Here is a 23,979-nt window from a genome sequence, read left to right on the forward strand (position 1 = left end):
GCCCACTTCATCCGCTTCAAGCTCTCTATATAAAGGCTCCTCTGTGTCATAAAGTGTGGATTGCTCATTGTCCGTACGAGCATTGAAGTCCCCCACCAAAAGAATGTCTCCCAAGTTAGCAAAGCGTATGATGTCCTCATACAATGGCAAATAAGGTGACTCACCCTGCTGGGCATATCTCGAGTAGGTAGGAGGAAAATAGCATATATGTCCTGTAGCCTCTCTATGCGAACTCTAATCCACATATATTGTGCATCTGCGTCTCTATGTACTACATGAACCATATCCCGAAGCTCCTCTCTAAATAACACAGCCACTTTGCCTGATCCTCTAGTACTACCTGGTGTACGTGGGTGAGGGCGATAAACCGACTCCCATGGATATCCACGCACTGTCCCGAGGCGACTCCGTGCACACTGATGGGTCTCCGTATAGAAGACAATGTCTCTATCTCTGAATGTGGCTTCGAAGTATCCTGCATCTAGACGTAGAGATCCGTTACAATTCCATACTGTCATCTTTAGGGTCCTATGGGCCACGCACCGTCATGTGGATCGGCGCTATGTAATAATCACCCTACCGTCCCTGTACACTGCCCACTTCCCTTCCTTCCGTGCTTCATATACCTGAGGCATATGCTCTTTTCTGTGTGCTACTTGTGTTGGTGTTAGATCCTCATCCAGATAAATCTTCTCTCCCTTGAGAGCCATCCTTTTTGATAAGAAGGCCCTCTTCGATCCCATGTCTGGGAACTTCAAGATCAATGCCCGTGCCTTTGTAGCATCCTTGCCCACTCTCCAAGCATCCACTATGGGGAGCTCAGATACTCCCATTTTAGTGCCAAGATCTTTTGCATCCTCTTTGGGGGAGCTTTTCTCATTCCATCTAGTAACTCGCACATGTAAGGCCCTGGCACATCTCTTAGCCTCCTCCTCCAGAGTGGCATTCATTACCTCGACTTTATCAAGTGACGCACCCTTGTGTTTCTTCACTACATCAATCCATTTGGTATTCTCTTCAACATCTGCTTTTGTTTGCTTTGTCACCTCAGCAAAGGATCGGATCTCTTTCTCAATGTGTGTTTTCAACTCCTTAATTTCATCAGCAAGTTGGGGTGTTACCTACCCCTTTTGCCCTTCTAGCTGATTTTTGCATGCCAAAAGTTCTCCTTGGAGTTCCTTGATCACGACATCTTTATCTATTATGCATTTCTCCATCTTAGTTTTCCAGGATTCGACCTCAGCCATTGCATCACTAACTTTTTTATACACGCAATTTCCATTACATTCAACTCTGTTCTCAAAAGGGCCTGGATTTCCCCTTTCAGTGTCGTATACATCTCAGCCCGCAATTCCGTTAGTATTTCCTTATGCAACTCCTTCTTTATGCATGCATACATGTCGTTCTTCCGGGTTTCCATAGCCTCATACATTTCCTTCTCCAAATCTAGTCGCATGTTGTTCAATTCCGCCTTGATGATAATCTGCACTTTTCATACATAGAATCGTCTTTGGTTCTAGACATTTTCCCCGCCCTAGATGAGCCCGGGGAAGGCATACTTTCCCTCATTCTTTTGCAAAAAATGAGCCGTGCTTTAGGCAGTGTTTGGCAGACACCCTGGTCATCAACATTGCATGAAGTATCCATTTCTCAGAAGCCCACACGATGCATACATGCATTCAGCTGGAATCACTGGAATAGAACCTCTGAAATGCTGCAATAGTTTGCTGTCGGGACCAAAACCCACACTATGAATACATATAAAAGCTCACGGCTTGAACCTGCACACTTTCAGATTCCAGTTTTGCACGCCTGCACACTTTATACGTGCGCACACAGCACTTCCGACCAATAGCTACACACTTGAGAAGACGAGAGAGAGAGAGAGATCAATGGGAGAGCGAGAAACCTGTTCGTTATCTAAACCAACTTCCTCAAAAGCTGAAAATGCATCTGCCGATAAAACTTCAGCCCACTGATAGCTGTAGTAGCCTGCAGAATAACGATTTGGTGGGAAATCTCCTCCAAACCGTCTGTGGACCTTGGCGATTGTATGGGTGAGAGAGAGAGAGAGAGAGAGAGAGAGAGAGAGAGAGAGAGAGTATTATTGGAAGAAGAATTTGCAATAATCTTGCTGTGTAGGTAATATCCTTGAAGGATGCATGCTCGTTGAAATCAAAATGTTCTGTGGAGCTCTCATTGCCTGGACGTTTTGCAGATTGTCTGCTTATACATACTTCATCAAAAGCCCAATTTGTATTTTTGGCTCTTGGATCACAGGGGAATTTATATGCATATGATGTAAAGGAAGTCTATCAGTCATTCAAAAATTCTGTAGATAATAATTTTTCATCGCTTGTTAGACCTGTATCAGTTGATTTTCCTCTTCTAGAATCGAGAGTGACAACTACAAAAACGATTCTGCTCAACAGAAATGGAAATGTGGCTAATCATTTGATGCAGGTAATTTCTTTTTCCTTCAGCATTTGTAAATGCATTTTTTAGTTTTCCTACAGACTATCATGTTCTTCTGCGAAAATGGTCAAACAGTATTTGCATACTCTTTCACACGGTCACACTTAAGCACACCCGTAGTTTCACAGTTTCAAATTGATGGATCTTTTGTCTTTGTTATTGCAAACCACCTTTTCTCATTTTGGCAGGTGCCTCGATTCTTCGGATCTTACTTTTCTTATCAATCTGCAGAGCTCAATGGAAAGTGCTTCCTGTATGGCCGCAATCAAACAGAAGCTTTGATCGATTCGAAATCTAAAGGGTGTTATTTATATATAACAGGCCATGAAAATGGTTCTGTACATTTCTGGGATCTGTCAACCCACATTTGTTCAGTTTGCAGTCTGCAAAGTCAGGTGTTAAAAGTTGACCTGTCTTGTTCTAGAAAAATATATTTTCCTTTAAAATAACTTGGTGATAAAAAAGCGAACATACTGTATTTGCAGGAAAACGGAGAGTCTCAGAGTCCCCAATCTGTGGGACAATCTTCAGTGTCTGCCTTAGACTTCTGTTCGATAACTGGTTTCCTAGCTATTGGATATGCAAATGGCTCGGTAAAGTACCACTGCTTTACTAAAGAAAAGATTTCCGTTGCTTAAGAAGGAAGTAGTCTTTCTTCCCTATGTGTATTAAGGCATCTTTGAAGCTTCCTTACAACAAATTTCATTTTTGATGTAGATTTCACTTTACAGATTGAATGTTGAGCTTCAGAAATCAAGCTCCAATAGACATTCTAATGAAGGTAATTCTTCAACAAATTTAACGGCCAAGAGTGTTGTCAGTGATAAACTTGATTAGATGATGCACTTGCAATAGATATGTGTGATCATTCAATCCAATTCATGAAATCTTGAGAAACGCTTGTACTGCACGTGCTGCTGCACAACTTCAGAAATGTGAGTATGTATATACATTTCTAAAGATGCTTCTGATATGTGGTTTGATCCTGGGCAACTCTATATATTCAGTCGATATTTCTAGTCAGTGGTATAACTAATTAGTAATTTCTAACTATACCTTTACATTGACAATTATTACTAATCTGATGTATGCTTGCTTGTAAGATAAATCCTACACACAACGTGGGTCTTTTCGTATTAAAAACCATACCTTCTTCTTGTTACTTTCATTTGAATGAAAGTTGTGATGCAACCATATACTACCGGTACCCCACACACACATATCTTCTTGTTACTTTTATTTGAATGAAAGTGCAAAGTCTCGTGACGCAACCATATACTACCGGTACTGCACACACATACAATGTATGTATGTATGTACACACGCCCACACATTTATATAGATATGTGTATTTTATATGTAGTCTATATATCCATGTATGTATGTACACGTGTACCCACACATTTATATAGATACATGTATATTATATGTAGTCTATAAATATGCTTTTATGTATGTATGTATCTATATATGTATATCCCAATGAATAGGGATCCAACTGCAGTGATCGGACTTTCCTCACGTGTACCAAGCAAGATACGCGACCCACGCAATTACTATATTGCAGTAGCCAGGAGAACCCTTGGAGAAAATAAGTAGCCCAAATAACCTTGATCATTGTCCAAGTGTGATGATTTAGCCATCAAACCTAAAACCAGCTATCCATACAAATTAACACTGTCCATGTAGAACTTTGTACACTGTATGGCCAATTTTTTCAATCAGCAAGTCAGACTGCCAGCACCGATCACAACCTGTGACCTATCAGTATACAATGAAGCTCAAAATATGAAAACTTGGATCATCACAAGAGTGTGCTTCATTTTTATGCGATTTGCAACATGTGACTTGCTAACTTAGGGGGTGCAAATAGGGATCATTTTAGGCAGGATGGAGTGCGCACCTCAAAATTGTCGCGTCATTGACCTGTATGGTTGATATGTGAAGCCATTCTGGGCAAACACATTATAGGGGGAGAAGTATAGTCTCACCTAGAGACCTGGTTGGCATTGCTTCCCATCTCAGTGTTCCCACTGTAAACGCTTTCCTTTCCATAACCCATTCATCAACTGAACTCTTTTCTTGTCGCCAAATTCATTCAAGTGTTCTGATGCTCATTAAGCTCTACAGTTCTATGAATTTAGATTTATATTTTAGTGTCTATGTGTGTAATTATCAGGTGATAAAATGAAACCTGCTGATTGGACCTTTGTTTCGAGATTCCACGCACATCAAGCATCCATTTGTTGCACTGTCATTTCATCTCCTTGTCATCGGGTAGCTGCTGGCAGTGAAACTGGCATGGTAAGTTTCTTGCTTTACCATTTTTTTTAATGCATGCAACATTTTCTTGGTTCATAGTCTGTCTAAAAAGAATCTCACAATTGTCTGCTTGTTGTAGATAACTCTTATCGACCTTGAAACCAACACACTTATCTACAATGGAAGAAGCTTCCCCAGCATAACCTCAGACATTGTTTCTCTTAACTTTATCTCAATCTCAGCACCACAACTTGTTTTCTCCTGCTGTGGATCACCATTGACACCCTGCGCAAAAAAGAAGCAAATTGACTTGAAGACGGCACAAATATTGTTTGTGACTACAAAAGACTCACAGGTGTTTATCCTTGATGCGCAAAGTGGCGCATGCCACAATACTATTCCATTGAAACCGAAAAAACCCAGCAACGCTATCTCGATGCATATAATAGGTAAAATAATGATCTTGATCTTGTATTTCATTCCGCATCATTCCCCCCTCCTCCCGAAAAAACTTTTTTTTGAAAAGATAAAGATCAACTGGTTCTTGGTGAGTGAAGGCACCAAGAGGATATCTCCAAGCTACTTCCTTTCCCCTCGCCTCAGCTCAAGCGAAACTTCTCCTTTACCTATGATATAATTAGAAGTTCTATCTACAATATAAATCAAACCATCATGCCATAGAATCCAACGTAGAAAAAACTTCAGCATGAGAAGGCATGTGGAAGCTTGCTTCACTATGGTTCCAGCTTGATGCCATGGTATACATGATTGTCCTCTGTGATCTCTTCAATAGGGAAAAAAGTGTTGGCATTTGTGAAGCTTTGAGAGCTTCCATCTTTAGCATAGGTAACTAATTTCCCCTTCAGATCAGCTTGCTTTTTCTTGTAATCTTTCTCAAAATGTCTATATTTTTTACAGTAATAACATTGAATGGAGTTATGGGAAGTTCTACCTCTTCCTCTACCCCGCTAGAGGAATATCCACCTCTACCACATTAGAAGAATAAGTACCTTCATGAGTACCTTGGTCATTGTTGCTGTTGTTGTGCTGATAGTTGTTATGTCTCCCTCTTCCTCTTTGATTATTTGATCTTCCTCTACCTCTGTGTGTGAAGAGGGCTTTGTCATGCTACTTGCTGAAGTGTTGCTATGCTACCAATTCATAGCTTCTTTCCTTAGATCCTTGTACCTAAGGATCTACTTCATTTAGTGAGGGTTTTTCTCTCAAAATGATGAGGCCTTGAAGAAGATCTTCATAGCCTTCCTTCAGCCCATGGATGATGATTGTAGAAAGCTTGTTATTGGATATCTTATCTCCCACACCTATCAATTGTTGATGTAGATCTTTCACTTGCTTAGTGAAGTATGTAGCAGTCTCAGTGGGCTTCCTTGTCTCATTTGTGAGTTGAGCTCTCAAGGTAATTTTCCTTGAAGCTCCTTGGTAAGGCTTGTGCTTGTGGGCACTTGGCCTGTGCCCTTTGGCTTGCCGCCCCATGACGACTCCATGGCAGCCCCTCCATCTACCCCGTCTGTCTGAAACCACTTTGAACTGTCAACTTCCGCATGTGAAACTCCACCTCCTCGCCTCTTCGGTGGTCTTTCTTGAAGCACAACCTTGAACCTTGGTTTGCAAGCTCGCCGACAACATGCCAGTGTGGGGACATATACGAGACCCCCTACAAGCTGTCCTAGTAGGCAAGCATGGGTATATCGTACGTGTCAAGTTTTAGGCAATGGCTATACCCATATTGATTTGACTATATTCCGACTGCCGAGCACCTTGTTGGCAAGCCCGTTTGCAGTTTGCTGTATGAGGTATGCTCTCTAGCTCCCCCTGTTTGTTTTCCTTTTCTTGGTCCTCAAAGGTGTTTTGAAGTGTTTTGTGTGCGAGTGTTTGTTTCACACCGCCCTTTGGTTTTGTTTGAAGACCCAGGCCGGTTTACAATATGTTCGAGATGTGGCCACCCCTAGGAGTCTGAACAACATTGTCTTTAGGGTTGCCCGAAGGCTCAACAAGTTTGGCAGTAGATTCTCCGCATCTTTACTATGGACAAGTTCTCTTTCCGTACTAGTACATGGAGCATACTTATCTCGACAATGCCAGTCCCATCACTGGAATCCTCGTTCGAGCCAGAGATGGGAGATTTGCACCAACATTGCCACATGGCACATTTGGAGAGCTCGATACAGTGAAGCCATCGAAGGCATCCACACTCTGCTTGCGGAATCCATCAAGAGTATCTTGCTCGACATCATTCATACCCTCCGCGGATAGTGGGTGAAGCATCAGGGTGGTTCTGATCGTATGCGAAAGTATCGGGGAGCCTTCGTGAGGCTCTAGCGACCTGGTCCTTTTCTCACAGATAGTGGTGGGGAGCCCACTTGGCACTTCAGACCACCTGTGTGGTTATTCCCTCCCCCACTCCTTGTATGAGATAGCCTTCTCCTCATAGAGCGGCCAACCAGAGAAGAAGTGCATCCTTCCCCCCCTTTTTTGTCCTTTGATCCTCGCTTCGTACATGGAGGCGAGTTCGTATCTAGCATTTTGAGGCTATTTTCTATCAACTAATAGAAGGATCTTGTTTCCGGATTATTATTATTTTTTTGAGCATGTGGCAAGATATTGAAACAAAGTGAAGACAAATGACCTCACATTTGTCACCTTCGCTCTACACTTGCCATTATAGCTTTTTTCTCGTCATTCTGAGCATGTGGCAAGATATTGAAACAAAGTGAAGACAAATGACCTCACATTTGTCACCTTCGCTCTACACTTGCCATTATAGCTTTTTTCTCGTCATTCTAGCTCATGAGAGCCCCAAATCTATAAATTGGAGCCCTCTCTCTTTATTTGAGCATGTTGTCTCGCTACAAACTAGCCTCTACCATGTTGGTTGCTCGCATTCTTGTCTACAACACTCTATGAAGAGTCTCTACACTATGTCACTTTTCTCTACTCTACGTCTAGCTTTTCTATGGCGGTATTCTTGCTATATCAAGTGTACTTGCAACGGTACTTATTTTTCGAGCCATTGTACTTGCTATACCAACCATTGTAATATTGTACCTATTGTGCCCCCACTATTACCGTTGTACCAACCATTACATTTGTTGTACTAGCCATTATACTTCTTGTATAATCCTCTATATTTTCACAATACGTGCTATACCAACGACGTACTTGTTGTACCAATCCATGTACCTATTGCACCAGCTCTATTGGTGCTCCCCGACTTGTTTTGGTTGCCCAAGATGCTGCTGCCCGACTTGTTCATAGTAGTTGGGATGGTACCTAAAGCTGTCTGGAATGTTCTTCACCCGTTTAATAGTTGCTCGAGTTTATATTTCACCGGTGTTTTGGATTTATGATATATGTGGAAGTATTATTCGCTTTAGCTGAGTTTTTCCATCACATATGGCATCTTGAAGACCCATGGTGTTGGGCAAGATTAGTACTATCACGGGGAGTGGTGGTTTACACACATTCATCGTATTTTACAACTTCTTTTGATGATAGTACATGTGTGTGGCCAAATGATGGTTGCTTATTAATAATCTAGCATCTCCTATAGGGAGAGTAAGGCCGTCAAAGCCTGTACATGATATTTTTCTCCTTAGATAATAAAACTCTCCAAGGGGAAGAGGGGTCGACCCATTCCGACCTCTATGTGGTGTTCGGTGTACACATCTCTCTTTTACACTTTTGTGAAATTAAGTGGCATATGTTTAGAGTTGTGGCCAATTTAAGTGTTTAATTGCATTAATGGTCAAGTGTTTTGTGAAAACCGGCCACAACATGGAGTTACACGTACCATGAGCACATCAAGGGTACCCACAATGAGAACACTTTGGAGCTTTCTCCCAAGCACAACCATCTTCCGCTTGCTGTTGCAGTCGTTGCCCAAACCATGCACACTCCAGCATACCCTCGCACAGGATTTAGGTGCGGGTTTGGATGGGGACTAGTGGTAGTCCGTCTACTGAGGCTTGAAGCATTCAAGGTGGGCATAGATGCGCACAAAATGCTGGTGTGGTTTTTGGCCTCGCATCGACATACATTCTTATTGTGAAGGTGCATAAAGACTCCTACTAAACAACGAAGCTAAGGTGGAAGAAAAGGAAAAGATGGACCTCTTGCACCTCCAACTTGAAAGTCTCAAACTCCATCATGCACTCAACCATGTTAGGCGAATGGCGGCATCAGTAATCCAGAGGTCACCAGAAAGGTGCAAGAAATCGATAACCTCTATCCACACAAAAGCTCACCCAAAAGGTGCAAGAAATCAGTAACCTCCTCTACCCACACAAAAGCTAATCGAAAAATGCCTACATCTGTGGTGGTGGGGGCAAGAGTGATGTAGAATGACACAAACTCAGAGACGAGCTACGACATGCACTAAAGGACTGGTGTCGAGTAGGAGGCATCTAGAAAAAGATTAATCCACCGGATGCCCCATCAGGCGAAAGGAGCACCAACTCACTCCGGCGAGACCGTTGAGACCGGAGAAGAGAAAATGATCGTCTACACCGGGTTCACGACATGCTGCCACGGGAGTCTACCCTTGCAGGGAGGGAGGGGTGATTACATTGGAGTAGTAGGGGGATGGGGATAAAGGTAGGGCTCCAAAGGGGCCAAGCCTCAAGGGAGTGGCCGTTGGTCTTCCTGAGCTCGCCGAGTCCACTCAGCGCCGCTACAGTATTTTCCCAAAACGTGGAAAACCTTCATATAAAAATTGTGAAATCATTTATATACGAAAATCTTGAAATCTGAAGGGTTCAGGCCCACGATTCTGGAAGGATATCCTATAATAAATTATCCATAATGGTTCGACGTCAGAAGTTGCTAGTGACCACTGACCCCATGTCGGATCCATTACCAACAAGCACATCGGTCACTCCTACTGGTCTTGTTGGTGGTCGCCGCTTGCTTGAGAGGGGTTGAGGACAAGGAGCCAGCTGCCCCCCGCTTATGAAGCTCACCTTTAGTTGAAGTAACTAAACTCGACCCTCTCCAAGAAATAGGCACCATCAAAAGAAATGACCCTTCTGGAGGCCATGGAAGCAAACTGAGACCAGACCATTTGGGCATTCTATGTGCTTGGACGACTTTGGACCTATGGATGAGCTTCATAAAGGTGGACATGACTCCTTATGGTAGGAAACTTATCAAGGGTCATGTGGAGTGACACCTCATGGCAGAAGACTTATGTCTACACGAGGGCTAGTAGGTTGCATATGTGAGGGCGACGATTTTGGGCATTCTATGTGCTTGGACGAGCTTTGGACCTATGGATGAGTTTCATAAAGGTGGACATGACTCCTTATGGTAGGGAACTTATCAAGGGTCATGTGGAGTGACACCTCATGGCAGGGGACTTATGTCTACGCGAGGGCTAGTAGGCTGCATATGTGAGGCCGACGATTTTGGTTCGTGCCCATATTCAAAATATGGTATTCTAATTGGCTTGGGGTCGTAATGTCTATGGCCGAAATGACCTCTCGTTACAAGCTAAATGAAAAGGAGATTGTCCAACATATTCGTATGCATGGCATACTTGCATGCATGTAACTATTTTCACGTGAATTGTTTTACCGTTTGCAAGACTTGTGTGTCTAGTTCACAAGCGATTCTGGATAAGAGTTTCTTATATTCTCTCTAAACCTACTCTACATTTGTGTTCTTGACCATTAAAGTCTCCAATACTCGGCTTGGCACACACTTGCATATGTAAGGATGCCAACAGGAAATAGTTGGTTGTGGCAAGATACTAGGGATTAGGGAGTGAGGTCCTTCACGACTGAAGCTGTGGATTCAACCTCTACTACAACACAAGATGTTTGAATTTGTTTTCAAACATATTGTGTAAATCTAGTAAGCATTACCTACCAATCTTGTAAGTAAAGTTCCTTGATAATACAATCATATTACAAGCGGGAGTCAACCCTTTTGGGCCCTATTACAGTGCCATTTCTATTTTCACCATTGCTATCTTGTTTTGTGTTGTGCCAATTCACTTTGTTTACGACCATTAATAGGTGTGTGTCAAGATTGTTTTCAAATCCGATTGGGGGAATTATAGAAACTTGTAGTTCTTGCCAACGGGTCTTAGAGCCCCATCTCGCTTAGCTGTTACAGGAGGGGGAGGGGCACTAAGGAGAAATGAGAAGAAACATGTCCCGCTTCGCAAAGGATCAGAATTTTACTAGGAGCTCGCAGCAATAAAGGTGGAGGGACCTTACCCTCAGCAAATATAGGTTAGACCTTGCATATTTTAACACTTTTAGTGGAAGTTCGAAAAGTGATTTTCCCCTCATGCCCCTGTACCAGCTAAGTAGGACGGGAGAGAGAACCTATGCTTCCACTTGGCAATGCTCCTGCAAACAGTACACGGACACCGATTGGCCCCAGAACGCAGTGGCGCCCCTTGCGGTATTTCTTTAATTGATTATAAGAGCTTTGATTACAATAAGGCTGGAAACTCAGCCGTCACAGTAGAACTCCTGAAGCTTGCAAAGACCCTGCATCATGGCTTCATATCCACTCGGCATCCACAAACAAGTCCAGACATTGTTCACATCGAAAGACTCTCTCACATTGAGTCCTGCATACAGAAGCTTTCTCCCATGATCAGGGCTGCCACAACCATGCATAGCCTCTCACCCTATGAACAGCATCACACCCTGACACATTCAGTGCTTCTGCATTACAACACAGACTCCCAAACTGTCTCCCAAAAGAGAACTCGCATCACAGCACAACATACCATACAATCGACATACCTGTACCAACCCTCTCTACCTTCCCAAGGGTACTATCCATCTCTGTCATGGATTCCCTGCTCCTTATCCAATTAGTAGCAAGGCTGTACCAACCGAACATGTGTCAATTCCTGAACCTTCTGCCTGCATGTGACCTATCTCCTGAAGAACCATAAACGTGTTTCCTCCAGAAACCTACAACCTATTTCCACATGAAACCCTTAGGCCTGTTTTCCTTTGAAACCTTTGTCCTGTTTCCATACAGAACCATTCACAGCACCATTCAACAACAGTGCCAACAACGACATTCATCTAGTTACCTGTTCCCTCATGAAACATCTTGAAACATAGAGATGCCCATAACTGTAGACCCCTCTGCTCCATGAGCACGCAGCCATGCGAGCTTGCATCACTCCCATGCCAAGAAACACATTGAAGTGACCTGTACTTGCAGCCAATAACCCAAGCACATAGCTGAATTTGCAGCCAACCAAAAACAGCCCATACACAGTCCTCGAATGGATCTCAAAACAGTCCCGGAATCGCTCATGTTCGTAGCCACATGCACATGCACTGCCACGAAACAGTCCATAAGCCCTTTCCATAGCAGACCTGGCTGTGCGCCTCCTTCAGCCCGCTCCTTCCAAGAGAGAGAGAAAGCAAGAGACCTGCTCAGCCTGCCTGTGTTCTGCCCAGCACCTCCCCCTGAGACGGCCTGCAGGCCTGGCCGCCTTCTATGGGAGGGAGAGAGGGAGATAAAGAAAAGCCCTGCGCCTACAGTCCAGCCCTTGCCTGCAGCTGTCCAGCTGGACACAACGCTCCCTGCTCCCCACCATTTTCCTGCAGCCAGCCTGGCCAGAGACGAAAGCCCCATGTGCTGTTCAGAAGGAGGCGTGTCTCTTCAGCCGCCAGCCCCTCCATGAGCATGTGCGCCCCCTCAGCATGCAGTCCAGTCCTCCATGTGCCAAGAGAGAACATGTGCTGTCGCTTCAATCCGTCAGCCCTTCCCATAGAGAAAAAGCGCACACTTCAGATTTAGTAGGCACCTACCAAAAAGCATGAGATAGAAAGAGGTGCGTCTCCCAAATTAGCTTTTTGGCCCCTGGGCCACCAAAGGTTATAAAACCTTTTAAATTAAAATCTATTTGTCCCTTTCACACTTGGGGTTGTCCACACATGGGTTTCCTTTTCAACTCCAAACTGATGCCATTCACACTGTCCACCATGTCCCCGTGCACACCTGCATACTGTCTAGAGAAAAACACAGGGTCGTGACATACCTCCCTCTTGAAAAATAGCAAGTGTCCTCGATTGCACTCAATGGCACAGTAAGGCATCTTATGAGCAAAGACTCCCCATGTGACAAAAGCAATGGCCCTCAAATGCATCTGGGTGATGAAACAATCATTCTGCACAATATGGCCACACCGTCACATGAAAGTGACAAACAACTCTTGCTTGTTCCTTCAGAACCTGCAGCAAAAGTCTAAAACCAAGTGGAAACACGTTAACTGTGTTAGCCAAAAACAAAACCATGCATCATTCTACATATGACACACATATGCATGACACATATATGCATTCGCAAACAATATGCTCCTCAAAATGCTCTACCTACTCTGAAGTAACAGTCTCAGGACTGCTCGCAAGCCTTACGCCCATGGGCATCCCGCAAGACCCACGATTGATGATACAAGATGAGCATACGAAAGCACTCGATGCATCAAAACAATACATCCACTAAGTACTTCCCACATATGTCTCATGGCCATCTCGCAGGAGTCACACCCAGTGGTGCATCCATGCACATAATAAAGTACTTGACGTATCATACCAATATACATGCATCACACAACACAATCCAAAGTATTACCCAATGTATTCTCAATGGTACCAGGATCCAATGGCACCACGATGGAAAAGGCAATAAGCCGCATTGGATGTGAGTGGGAGGGACCCTCCTATGAGACCTTGCGCACTAAAGAGCTAAGAAGAGAGCAACAAGTAGGGGAGGTGGAGATGGAGCCATTAAAAGCCACTTGGAGCAAGTATGGTTGCACATTGTTATGTGATGGGTGTTCAGATATACGCAGGAGGATTGTGTACAATGTTTTGTTGTCCACTTGCAAGGGCACTCTGTTTTTGCGTGCCATTGATGCATCTATGCCTGGGACAGTGGTGACAGGAGAGTTTATATGGTCATAGCTCCGCGAGGCTATCATGGAGATAGGCCCACAAAACATAGTGTAGGTAGGCACTGACAATGGTAGCAACTGTGTCTCTATGGGACGTATGCTAGAGGATGAGGTCCCACAGATTGTATGGACTCCATGTGCATCCCATAGCCTAGACTTGCTCGTTGAAGATCTTGCCAAGATTAGGTGGATTGCTGACATCTTTGACACTGCGTGTAGCTTGGTGAAGTTTGTTACCAAGATGCCCAAGGTCTTGGTAATGTTTCGTGCCAATAGTGATCTTGAGCTTCTGAAGCCCTCACAAACCAGGTTTGCATATATGTTCATTGTGGTTGAGAAGGTAGTGAAAGTCTGACAGGGACTCATGCGCATAATGATTTGCCGAGAGTGGATGAGCTGGGAGGACCATGAGCACCCGAAGGCAGTTGCTTTTGCACGCAAAGTGATGCAAGAAGGTTGGTGGAAGGAGACAAAGGCTTTGTTGAGCCCTCTTCAACCAATCTATAGTATTCTTCGCATCACTGACATGGAGATAAGCACTCTTGGACTCTTGTACAAGTTCATGGACCGGATTGGGGAGGCTTTTAACCGATGCACTCTCTTGACAGATCAGAGATACTGAACATGCCAAGTTTGAATTTTGAACTTCCAACTAGTTGCCTTCTTGTTGTAACTTATATCGTAGGCTTTAGCTAAGAGCTTTGATCATTCATGGCTAGTTTTCAAGGTTGAGGACATTCGACGGGTTTGGAACGACCGGTGGGATTGGTTCCATAGACCAATCCGCGCGTGACATATATACGATGTTGTATGAGGAGTTGATGGCACCTGCTCATGGCACACGAGCATCTACAACAGCATTATTAGGAGGCGTTACTACTAGTGCAATAGTTGAGATGAGTGTGGCAACTGAGGCAGCATTGTCCTCTTCTGAGGGTGACATTGAATCTACCGAGGAGGCTACTGATGAGGACATCGAGGATGCTGAGGATTGAGTGTCCAAACTCCAGATTGAGGGCTCTAGTCTTTGGGGCTATCAAGCTCCTCTAGTTTACTCTTTGTCATGCATGATTGCATCTATCAGCATGCTTTACTTTGTGTATTTCAGACTTCAGTTTTCTTTTTTTATTTGTATTAGCTCAAGATTCAGGCTTTCTGTGATCACTTTGAGTGCCATTATTGAGTAGTTGCCATTATTGATGATGGAATGCAAAACTTGATTCTTGATGTTGCCAGTTTATTTATATGCTAATTGGTCAGCTGGGTGCCCACTGTAACTGGGTCACCCAGATTCTTTAGTTTTAGCTTGTAAACATGTTTTAATGCGTAAATGATGCATGTTTAATATTGTTTTGCAGGGAAGGCAACATATTTTTTACATATTATAAACTTGTATATAAATTTTGGGACCTGTACCCCCTTTCCCCCCCCCCCCCCCCCCCCAAAGAAAAGATCCTTTCATTAGTTATATAAAAACGCCCGTAGGGCTACAAAAGATCCTCTCCTGCTCATAAGAAAACAGAGCAGAGAACAAAACAAGGCAGCCAGGGAGACTCTCCCTAGCTGCTGAAAAGTACAAGTATCAGTACAAAGAACTGAGGGGCTATATCATAGAATAGGAGGGGGGAAAAGCCAAACAGGTGGCCTGTAGTGCCAACGGGGGGACCCCGCGTGTAGGGTATAGAAGGGGCCGCTGCGCCAAGTGGTGTGAAAAGCCTGGCGCCGCAAGATCGCCTCATCTGCCGAGTCGCCCCGGATGCGGTCATACTGTCCTCGCAGGGTGTGAATCAACTCCTGCCAAATCCCCCGAACAGTCTCTGCTGGTGGCTCCAGTCTCCCCTCAAAGGCCCTGAAACACCGGGCCCTCCAGGTGAACTAGATGGTGAGGCTGCTGAGGAGCTCCCATTGTAGATCCCTCTCCTGTGTCCAGCTGGCGGACGAGAAATCCGGTGAAGGAACAAGGCGAGGCTGGCCCCTAATGAATCTGATGGCCTGACTGTCCTGCTCCGTCTCATAGCCCATAGCAGGCCCTGACGAAGTCGACCAGCAGCGGCACCCCACGTATACATACCCTCTGGAGAGAGGGGGGCCAGAATGCGCAGCATCCGCAGCCAAATCTGCTGCGCCTGAGGGCAGTCCCATAGGCAATGTCTCTGTGTCTCCAGAGGGTGGCCGCATCGGACGTAGGCCGTCGGAAGACCGCTGCAGACAAGCCAGGTGCCAACTGCTGAGCCCCTGTGGGCGACCAGCCACCACTGGAAAGTCGAGATCCTGCGTGCCTGTCGACTAGCCCAGAGTCGGGTCTAAAAATCCTCCAGGAACTCCTGTGAGAGTCCCTGTAGCCGCCAGTGCCCCGATGCAGCTGGAGAGACCATCCTCCTCGCCGTCAAAAAATGTCGCCCCAACCGAACAGTATACTGGAAAAAGGTGATCTTTGTGGCCTCAAGGGATGCATAAGGATCATGCCACTCGTACTCACCAGGGTCCCACTGGAGCCGGGCCAAGGGGCGCGCTGCATATGCCCATATGCGCCAATCAGGGAGCACATCAGCAGGGTCTGGGTCAATATGCCACTTCCGAGAAGCGGCGGCCACTACCCATATCCTCTGAAAGATGCACTCTGCAACCAAAGGCGACTCCACCTCCACTCTCTGAAGTCTGCCCTCATCCTGGATCTCATAGTAGAGGCATCTGCCATCCTCAGTGCAAGCTCTGACAGCAATCAGGATCTCCAACTATGTAAAGGCTCCCATCCACCGTGGGGCCACTAGCTCGAGAGGCGTGAACCACTCCTCTGTGAGTGCCTCCTGAATGTCATCCCTCATAATCAACCCCCCTCTGAAGTGACTCAGCCTCTCCACCTGGATCTCCTCTGGGAGGCTGCAGAAGGCCTGCCAATCTCCAAAACTACGTGCTGGGCCTGCCGCCAATGGTCCCCAGGCTAGACGAGGCCGAGAACCCAGCATATGACCCTGCTCTGTGCGAACCGCTGGGCTCCAGATGAGCGGCTGTTTGGCCCGCTCCTCAACACAAGAAGGAGGTCTCTGAGAGAGCCCCGGTCTCAGCAACTCCCAAGCTCTCAGGATGCTCTAGGCAAATCTGTCCTCCCATCCTCTACTGAGGCCTGTCCTCCTCATCTCTATGAAGATCCATCGTATCTCTGGTGCCCAAGTGCCCCCTGCTGGGGGAGCCCGAGCCTGCAGCCGCTGCAAAAGCAGCTCTTTCCAAGGCTCAGTGCGCCTGGAAGCAGCCCCCGAACAATAAGCTTCCCCAATAAGGCTCTACTATGATCAACTGGATCTATAATGCCCAAGCCTCCCTGGGCCAGCGGAAGTGTAATAACTGCCCAAGCAACCTTTGCCCAGGCTGGCTGACCATCCCGCCCAGACCAAAGAAAGTTCCTGATCAGCCTCTGTACCTGGCTGATGCAAGAGCTCGAGAAGATCCAACAAGACGTAATGTACCACATGGTCGCTAAAAGCACCTGATTTGCCACCACCACCCTCCCAGCCAAGGATAGCCGAGCTGTACTCCAATACAAAAGCTTCTTCCGAATGCTCAGAAGAAGCGGGGCATCTGCTGAGGTGACAAATCTAGTCCAATCTGGCATCCCAAATATCGCACTACTGTGCCAGGAGGAAGAATCCATCTAAAACCCGGGTCTGGGCTCCATGCCAGAGTGGGAGCGCTACTGATCCAAAAGGCCACTGTCTTGCGCCAATTGATCAATGCTCCCGAAGCTGCACTAAAAATCTGGAGCGACTGCTCTGCCCGATGAAGATTGGCCTCCTGGCCATGCAAAAATAAGCCCGTGTCATCAGCAAACTCAGCATCGAGCAGGTCCTCCCCCCGGACTGGGAGCTGGAGTCCTCTCAAACCAACCTCCTCTACCGCCAGATACATGCTCATAGCCTCAGCAAAGAAGAGAAAAAGAAACGGGACAAGAGGACACCCCTGACGGACTGATCTGGTCAGCTCAAAACTCGGCGGCGCATGGTCTGAAAAAGAGGTGCCAGCGAGAATGCCAACGGAGCCCCCTCGCTCCCCTAACCTGTCGCCCACATAGAAGCGATCTATCCGTGATAGATTAGTCCCTCCCTACCGGCGATCCGACCGAGAGAAACTAAGACTGTCCTGAGAGCGGGAGAAGGTCCCATGCTGCCATGCATCAGTGATCCTTAGTGACATGCAAAATCGCTCCCAAGATGCAAGCTCCGTGCCGTGCACTGTAACATGACTGCCTCGCACCCTATCGGCCGGGTCCTCAAGCATGTTGAAGTCTCCCCCGACACACCAATGTGCGGCCTCTGGCAATGCATCCGTAACCTGGGTCTAGAACTCTGCTCTGGCAGGCGCATAGACATTGAGCATGCCAAAGAGCTCATCATGCGTCCTCAGAATGACATACTGTGCTCTACCAGGCACAATGATCCCGCGATCCACAATGGCCTGCTGCCATACATCCGCAATGACCATACATACTCCTCCCTGCCCACCCAAAGGGCCAAACCCTGCAGACCAAAAGGTGTCCCATCTACCAGGCATCACCGAACCATATCTCCGGATCCTGCTCTCACCCAAGTGGTGCTCCTGCATCATCAAGATATCAATACTGCCCCCAACCAGGCATCTCTGAAGCTCCTGCCTCAAGCAACCACGATAACGTATATAATGTGCTCTGCCAAGGCCCTGTACATTCCATGAGATGATCCTCATGGATGACTTGCTGAGGTGGATGCTGTCTCAGCCGTACGGCGGGCCTTCGCTAGCGGCTTGGATGGAGAATAGTCCCCATCCGAGCAGCTACGAATCTGCCCACTTGGTGTGTTGCAAGAATCACGGATCAGGCGCCAGTGGGGCTGTGTCCCATGGCGACTGCCTCCCGCTCAGACAGAGCAACCTCGTGTATGCATACATATCCAGGGTCGTGTGCTAAGTCTGCCACTATGCGAACGACCAAATGACGAATCCCTGAGGCATCCACACTCCCGGGATCCAAGAAAAAATGAGCCAACTCCCATAGTCGGCCTATCACATCTGTCACCTCCAGATCGCTCACATGGTGAGAAAACTCAACTGCCTGAGTCTTCAAAGTGCTAAGAGCGAGCTCCAGGGTCCACTCCCGGTCGCCTGGCCACAGAGAGGGAATGAGAAGGCCACTGCTGAATCAAGTGCCTCTTCCCCGCGGGCCGGAGGTATCACTACATGCACTCTGATGGGTGCTGGCTCATGGGGGCCCTCTGCTCCAAAAAGCCGTGTGAAGGAGTAATCAAAAGCCTCCGAGCGCTGTTTAGTGCCGAGACGACTCAGCCGACTGCGGATAGATGATATCCGTGAAGCTCGAATCGGCATGGTAAGTCTCCTCTGCGGTGCTCGAGCAAGGTCGGTGCTTAGAGCCCTCCGGACTGCAGGTGAGCGCCAGGGGACTGCCAGGGCCTCCCGGGGAGCTGAGGCGGGCGGGGGGGGGGGGGGAGAAGGGGGTGGAGAAGGAGCCGCTGCCGAAACCGGAGCGGGGACGGGAGGAGGCGAAGGTGCGGGAGGGGGGGACGGGGGTGGGGGGGGTGGGGGCGAAGGAGGGGGTGCTAGCATCTCCTGGTCCTCAGTCGGCGTTGGGGTCTCCTCCTGGAGGGGAGCAAAGCTGTTCCACGGGAACCCAGTGATGTCGAGACTATGGCTGCTGTGCTACATCAGTCTCTGGGCGTGCTGCTGTGGCTGTCTCCCTCGACGGCGCCCCTGTCCAGGCTGCCACTCCGAGGTCTCTGTGGGCTGAGCAGGTGTCCCGGAGGCTGCCTGCCGAGCCCCATAGGTCTGAAGAATGCCCGAGCGCCCCTGATGTCAAGGGGGCTCATGGCAAGGACCTGGGCCACGCTTTGGGCTGTCTCGAACTCGATCTGGTAGTGTCCATGGCCCAGTAGCTGAACGTCCAGGATCTTGCCCACATCTGCAAGCAAGCGGGCCTGGAGGAGAAGATCCCAGATCTCCCCTCTGCTGGGGCGAGTGCCGACTATACAGCAGATGGTGGAATGTGCCTGGAGGCGTTCCACCTCTGCAGCGAGGCTCGCTTCCTCTTCTGGCGAAAGAGAAAGCCTGATGGGGGTATCCTCAGGGGCGGGTGAGGGGGCTGCGAAAGAGTCCCTCTGAGGTGGGGCGGGAGGAGCCTCCATCAGAGTCTGAAGCTATGGCGAAGGCGGAAGGTAAAAAAAAGGAAAAAAAACCCCAGGGGGCGGAAAAAACCAAAAAGACGGGGAGGGAGGGGTAAGGCGGCGAAGAAAAAACCTTGGGGGGGGGGGGGAGGGCAATGGGAATGAGAGGGCTGGCGAAGGGGGGGACGGGGCGCTGGAGAGGGGAGGGGAGGCGCGAAGGCGATGAGATGGGAGCGGGCGCTTCAGTGCAAGAGGGCCAGGCGAAGGGGGGGGCGCATAAGCGAGGGCAGGCGGGAGGGAGAGGGCGCGTGGGAGGGAAGGGGGGAAGGGCGTGCAAGCAGCGCGAGCGGGGGGGGGGGGGAGAGCAGGAGCTTCAGCGAGCTTTTTTTGTGATAATCAGTAATCCTGTACCCCCCTTTTTGTATGAAACGTTTTTGAAACGTCTGGAAATGAAAGAAACGTTTATGAAACATGTTTCATGAAACGCCTGGCAACTATGAACAGGCTCCGCTCCCTATCATGAATTTTATTCAGGAACAATCCACGGGCTTATTAAGCCAGGGTCAATACAACCAATGAATACAAAATCAAATAAATATGTCGATGTAGAAATCCAAGTCGGAGTCGATGTTGAGGCATGAGATTTCTAATGCCGAGCACACCACAAGGATAGCCCACAAGAATCTCTCACCGGGCTATTACCAGATCCAATATCCAAATCAGAACCCAAGTCCAAGTCCAAGAAATCCCTAGCTTGTACACCAATTGTACATGGGATGCGTTTAGATGTCGAAGAAACTAATGAAATAGTAGTAAGCTCAATGCCCAATCCGAAATAGGAGCAGTCCACAAAGAGTGGCCTCACAAGGGAGTATTTACCAAGTCAGGTCCATAGATGGTGGCGCAGCGCTTTGCCTAATGGCGGGTCTATGGACAGGAACCAGGTGACTGCCGGCGCAGCGCTGGCTGGGCACATGGCTGGAGCTGGTTGCGTAGATGGTTGGTGCTGCAGGCGACTGGGACAGGCGGCACAGGCAGAGATGGGTGGCGCAAACAGGCGTATAGGTGGTGATGGCCAGGCGGCAAAGATGACTGCGCACATTAGCAGTTCAAGTGGGGGCGGAGATATAGCTGTACCGTAAATCGGCAATGAGAAGCACAACAGATTGGCGGTAACAGGAGTACGGAAGCGGCCTGATGATGATGACAAGGATGATAAACTTCCAAACCTTCATCGATGATATTCTCACCCTTCTCGATGATGCTTCAAGAGGGACTCTCTTGCTTCTTTTATACTTGTGGGAAGCCCTGCTTTTTGCCAAAAGCTAGCCAAGCTTTTGCTTTTCCTCTTTTAACTTTTAATAATAAAAATATTACTCATCTTTTGACAAAGTTCTTTTGTTTTGCTTTTTTTGGCTTTCGGGCCTTGCTTTTTAGCCCTGGAGCTACTTTTAAAAAAAGTGGCTTTTAGCTTTTTGGTCAGGCTCAGTCTTCTCTTGCCAATGGTGTCCTTGGCTCTCGATCAACTCAGTTTGACTCTTTTGCTTCCAAAATTGGTGCTTTCCATGTGCCAACTTCATGGTCCCTGTGTCCATGCTTTTATCTACCTGTCCAGTATTTAGGCACATGTTTCATTATGTGAAAAGAGCTAGGAGGGCCAAATAGTTACATTTCCTCCCGCTTATATCGCACTTGTCCTCAATTGCGGAGTATAAGTGTTTCATATGTTCCAGGTATATCCGAGTACTACTTGGGCTATTTGGCATCATTGCCACCCAAACTAGAGCATGTCCAAGTAATCATTATATAAACAAAATAATGATCAATTCCATTCCAAAATATATACAATGAAGAGGGCTAGAGGTACAATCCCTCCCTCTTGAATCTGTCTTGTTCGCAAGACGTCTATGCTTGTAGTTCAAATACATTTGGACCAACCGCTTTCTCATTAGCTCAAAGTATATCTGGATAGTCCTTGAAGTACTTCTCTGGCATCCATTTCGTATCCATTTCCTCCAATACATGCTCCTCTGAGAAAGGTCCCGTATATGGTTTCAATAAACTAACATGGAGGGCATTTATGTATCCTCATTATGGTTTCAACTACTTATTTGCTGTACTAATTCTTTCTGTTTGCTACTTCCCTTAGTGCTAGGCTTCATTATGGCTAAGTCTTCCATGCATCCCCAGAGGTTTGACAGAAACTCAGTACGAAGGGCTTTGCGTAAATATATGCTCTTATGTGTGTGTGTGTGTGTGTGTGGAGTGTGGTGTGTGTGGTGCGTGGTGTGTAACGACGGTGGAGACCTGCTCGCCTGCTCCCTCGATCTGCTCGCCTGCTCCCTAGACTATCTGCTCGCCTGCTCTGGGTGAGTACGTGTGGTGAGGCGCCTCTTCCTGGACTGTGTCGGGCTCCTTCCTGGTCTGTTTTGGCCCTGCAGCTCTCTTCGCTCCCTTCTCTTGTTCCCAGTTGCGTTGTCTTCTCATCATCAATCTGCTCTTCTTCCTGTCTTCTGCGACCTGCGTACATGTATAGGACTGTGTGTGTGTGTGCGTGTGTGTGTGCGCTCCTCCAACAGGTCACTGTTTTTTCCCTTCTGTGTAAGATAGTTTTCCATAGAGCTGTCCCCTTTTTCTATTCTGTGCCCTCTGCTGAATCGAATAGTCTCGATGGCAGAAACAAGCAAGTTTTATATCAAGAGAGCTCTTTCTCCTGAACCTAAAAGACAATTAAGGGAAACTCTGCCCCCCACAGCTCCTTCATCTGAAGATGCTTCCTATGTTTTTGATATGTTGAATGAGGATTTTCAACAAAGTAGAAGAGAATGGATACTACCTGCTCCGGAACTCACCTACAAGATGAAGTTGCCTTCTCTTGTGCATCCTCTGAAGAAGCTCTCTCAAACTGCAGTCATCATCTTTTTTCCAGGTAAAATACCCTCGGCTAATGATGTGGGACAATGGGTGAATTCTCTCCTAGGTGGATGTTATGTAGAAGGAGTCTATTTTGCCTCCAGAGGATTTTATGAAGTTCATCTCTTGGATGCATTGACAAAACAAAAGATGCTGGAAATGTCCCCTTTATTTTTTGGACGTCAAATGGTGCACATCATGCCCTGGTCTCCTAATAAGGATTATCAGAATCTCATCAAACATCACTGCCCTGTATGGGTTGAAGTCGTTGATTTCCCAGATTACATGAGAACAGAGCTTTCAGGCTTAGCGATGACATTGGGACAAGAGATCTGTCCCCCTCGTCCCACAGGTAACAAAAATCGTTTTTGCATCTTATGGGATACTGATAGACCAACCCCCTCTTCTATTGCAGTTGAGATTGAGGGTGTTAATTTGGGAAAGAAATATTTCACTTTGAAATGGGGCATTTTTGCTGGAGCTTGTTTCTCTTGTCACAAGTTCGGGCATCTGGCTTCTGAGTGTCCCTCAATCCTTCATCCGCCTCCTCCAGCTGCCATTCCTCCGCCATCTAATAAAGGAGGTCAAAAGACTTATGTGGAAAAGACTGAAGCTAAAGGAGCAAAGCCTTCAGTTCCTACAGGGAACCAAGCTAATTTAGCCCAAAACAAGGATAAAGGAAAAAGCAAGCTAGTGGAAAATAATTCATCTTCTCACGAGGGTTGGCAGAATGCAAAGAAGACGGTGTCCCTCAAACAAAGACCTCTCCAATCTCGCAATTGGGATGCTTCTGCTCCATCTCCTGGTCAACCTTCTACCTCCTCGGACAGCCCCATCTCAAAGGCATGGGTCAATGCAGTTAAGAAGGGTATTCCACTTTGTGAAGAAGATGATTTAGTCAGGGAATTGGATTTTGAGGGTCAGCAAGACCCTGTGGCAATGGCAGAGGCTTGATGCCTCCCTTTCTCTTTCAGGACTGTTCATCTCTTGTACATATTTTCATGCGTACTTCTCTTAAATGTTTTTCTTATAATATACAAGGCCTCTGCAATCAGCATAAATGGAGGCTCCTATGGCATTATATAAACAATACTCATCCTAATGTTGTGTGTCTGCAAGAGCATAATCAGCATTCTTTTGCTGGCCAGCATGGGTTCTTTTCAGGCTATGATATATTTTATACAAGATCTGGACAATTCTCTGGGCGGTGCATTTTAGCCAGGCATGATCTGT

At 46.9% G+C, this 23,979-nt stretch overlaps 1 protein-coding gene across 5 annotated transcripts in view; it reads left to right on the top strand.

The window, feature by feature from the left end:
- LOC147611834 (uncharacterized) overlaps positions 1-23,979 on the top strand; it is a 164,028-nt gene that overhangs the window by 95,169 nt on the left and 44,880 nt on the right. For all 5 annotated transcript variants that reach the window (XM_086783681.1, XM_086783682.1, XM_086783683.1 and 2 more), the window contains 6 exons: positions 2,143-2,463; positions 2,664-2,870; positions 2,961-3,068; positions 3,193-3,256; positions 4,655-4,779; positions 4,877-5,186. In XM_086783681.1, the coding sequence (XP_086639807.1) occupies positions 2,143-2,463; positions 2,664-2,870; positions 2,961-3,068; positions 3,193-3,256; positions 4,655-4,779; positions 4,877-5,186 (1,135 nt within the window). The remainder of the gene's footprint in view (positions 1-2,142; positions 2,464-2,663; positions 2,871-2,960; positions 3,069-3,192; positions 3,257-4,654; positions 4,780-4,876; positions 5,187-23,979) is intronic.

The sequence above is a fragment of the Cibotium barometz genome, chromosome 46 (genome assembly GCF_041138505.1).
Source record: "Cibotium barometz isolate CiBa-2024 chromosome 46, ASM4113850v1, whole genome shotgun sequence".
Lineage (NCBI taxonomy): Eukaryota > Viridiplantae > Streptophyta > Polypodiopsida > Cyatheales > Cibotiaceae > Cibotium > Cibotium barometz.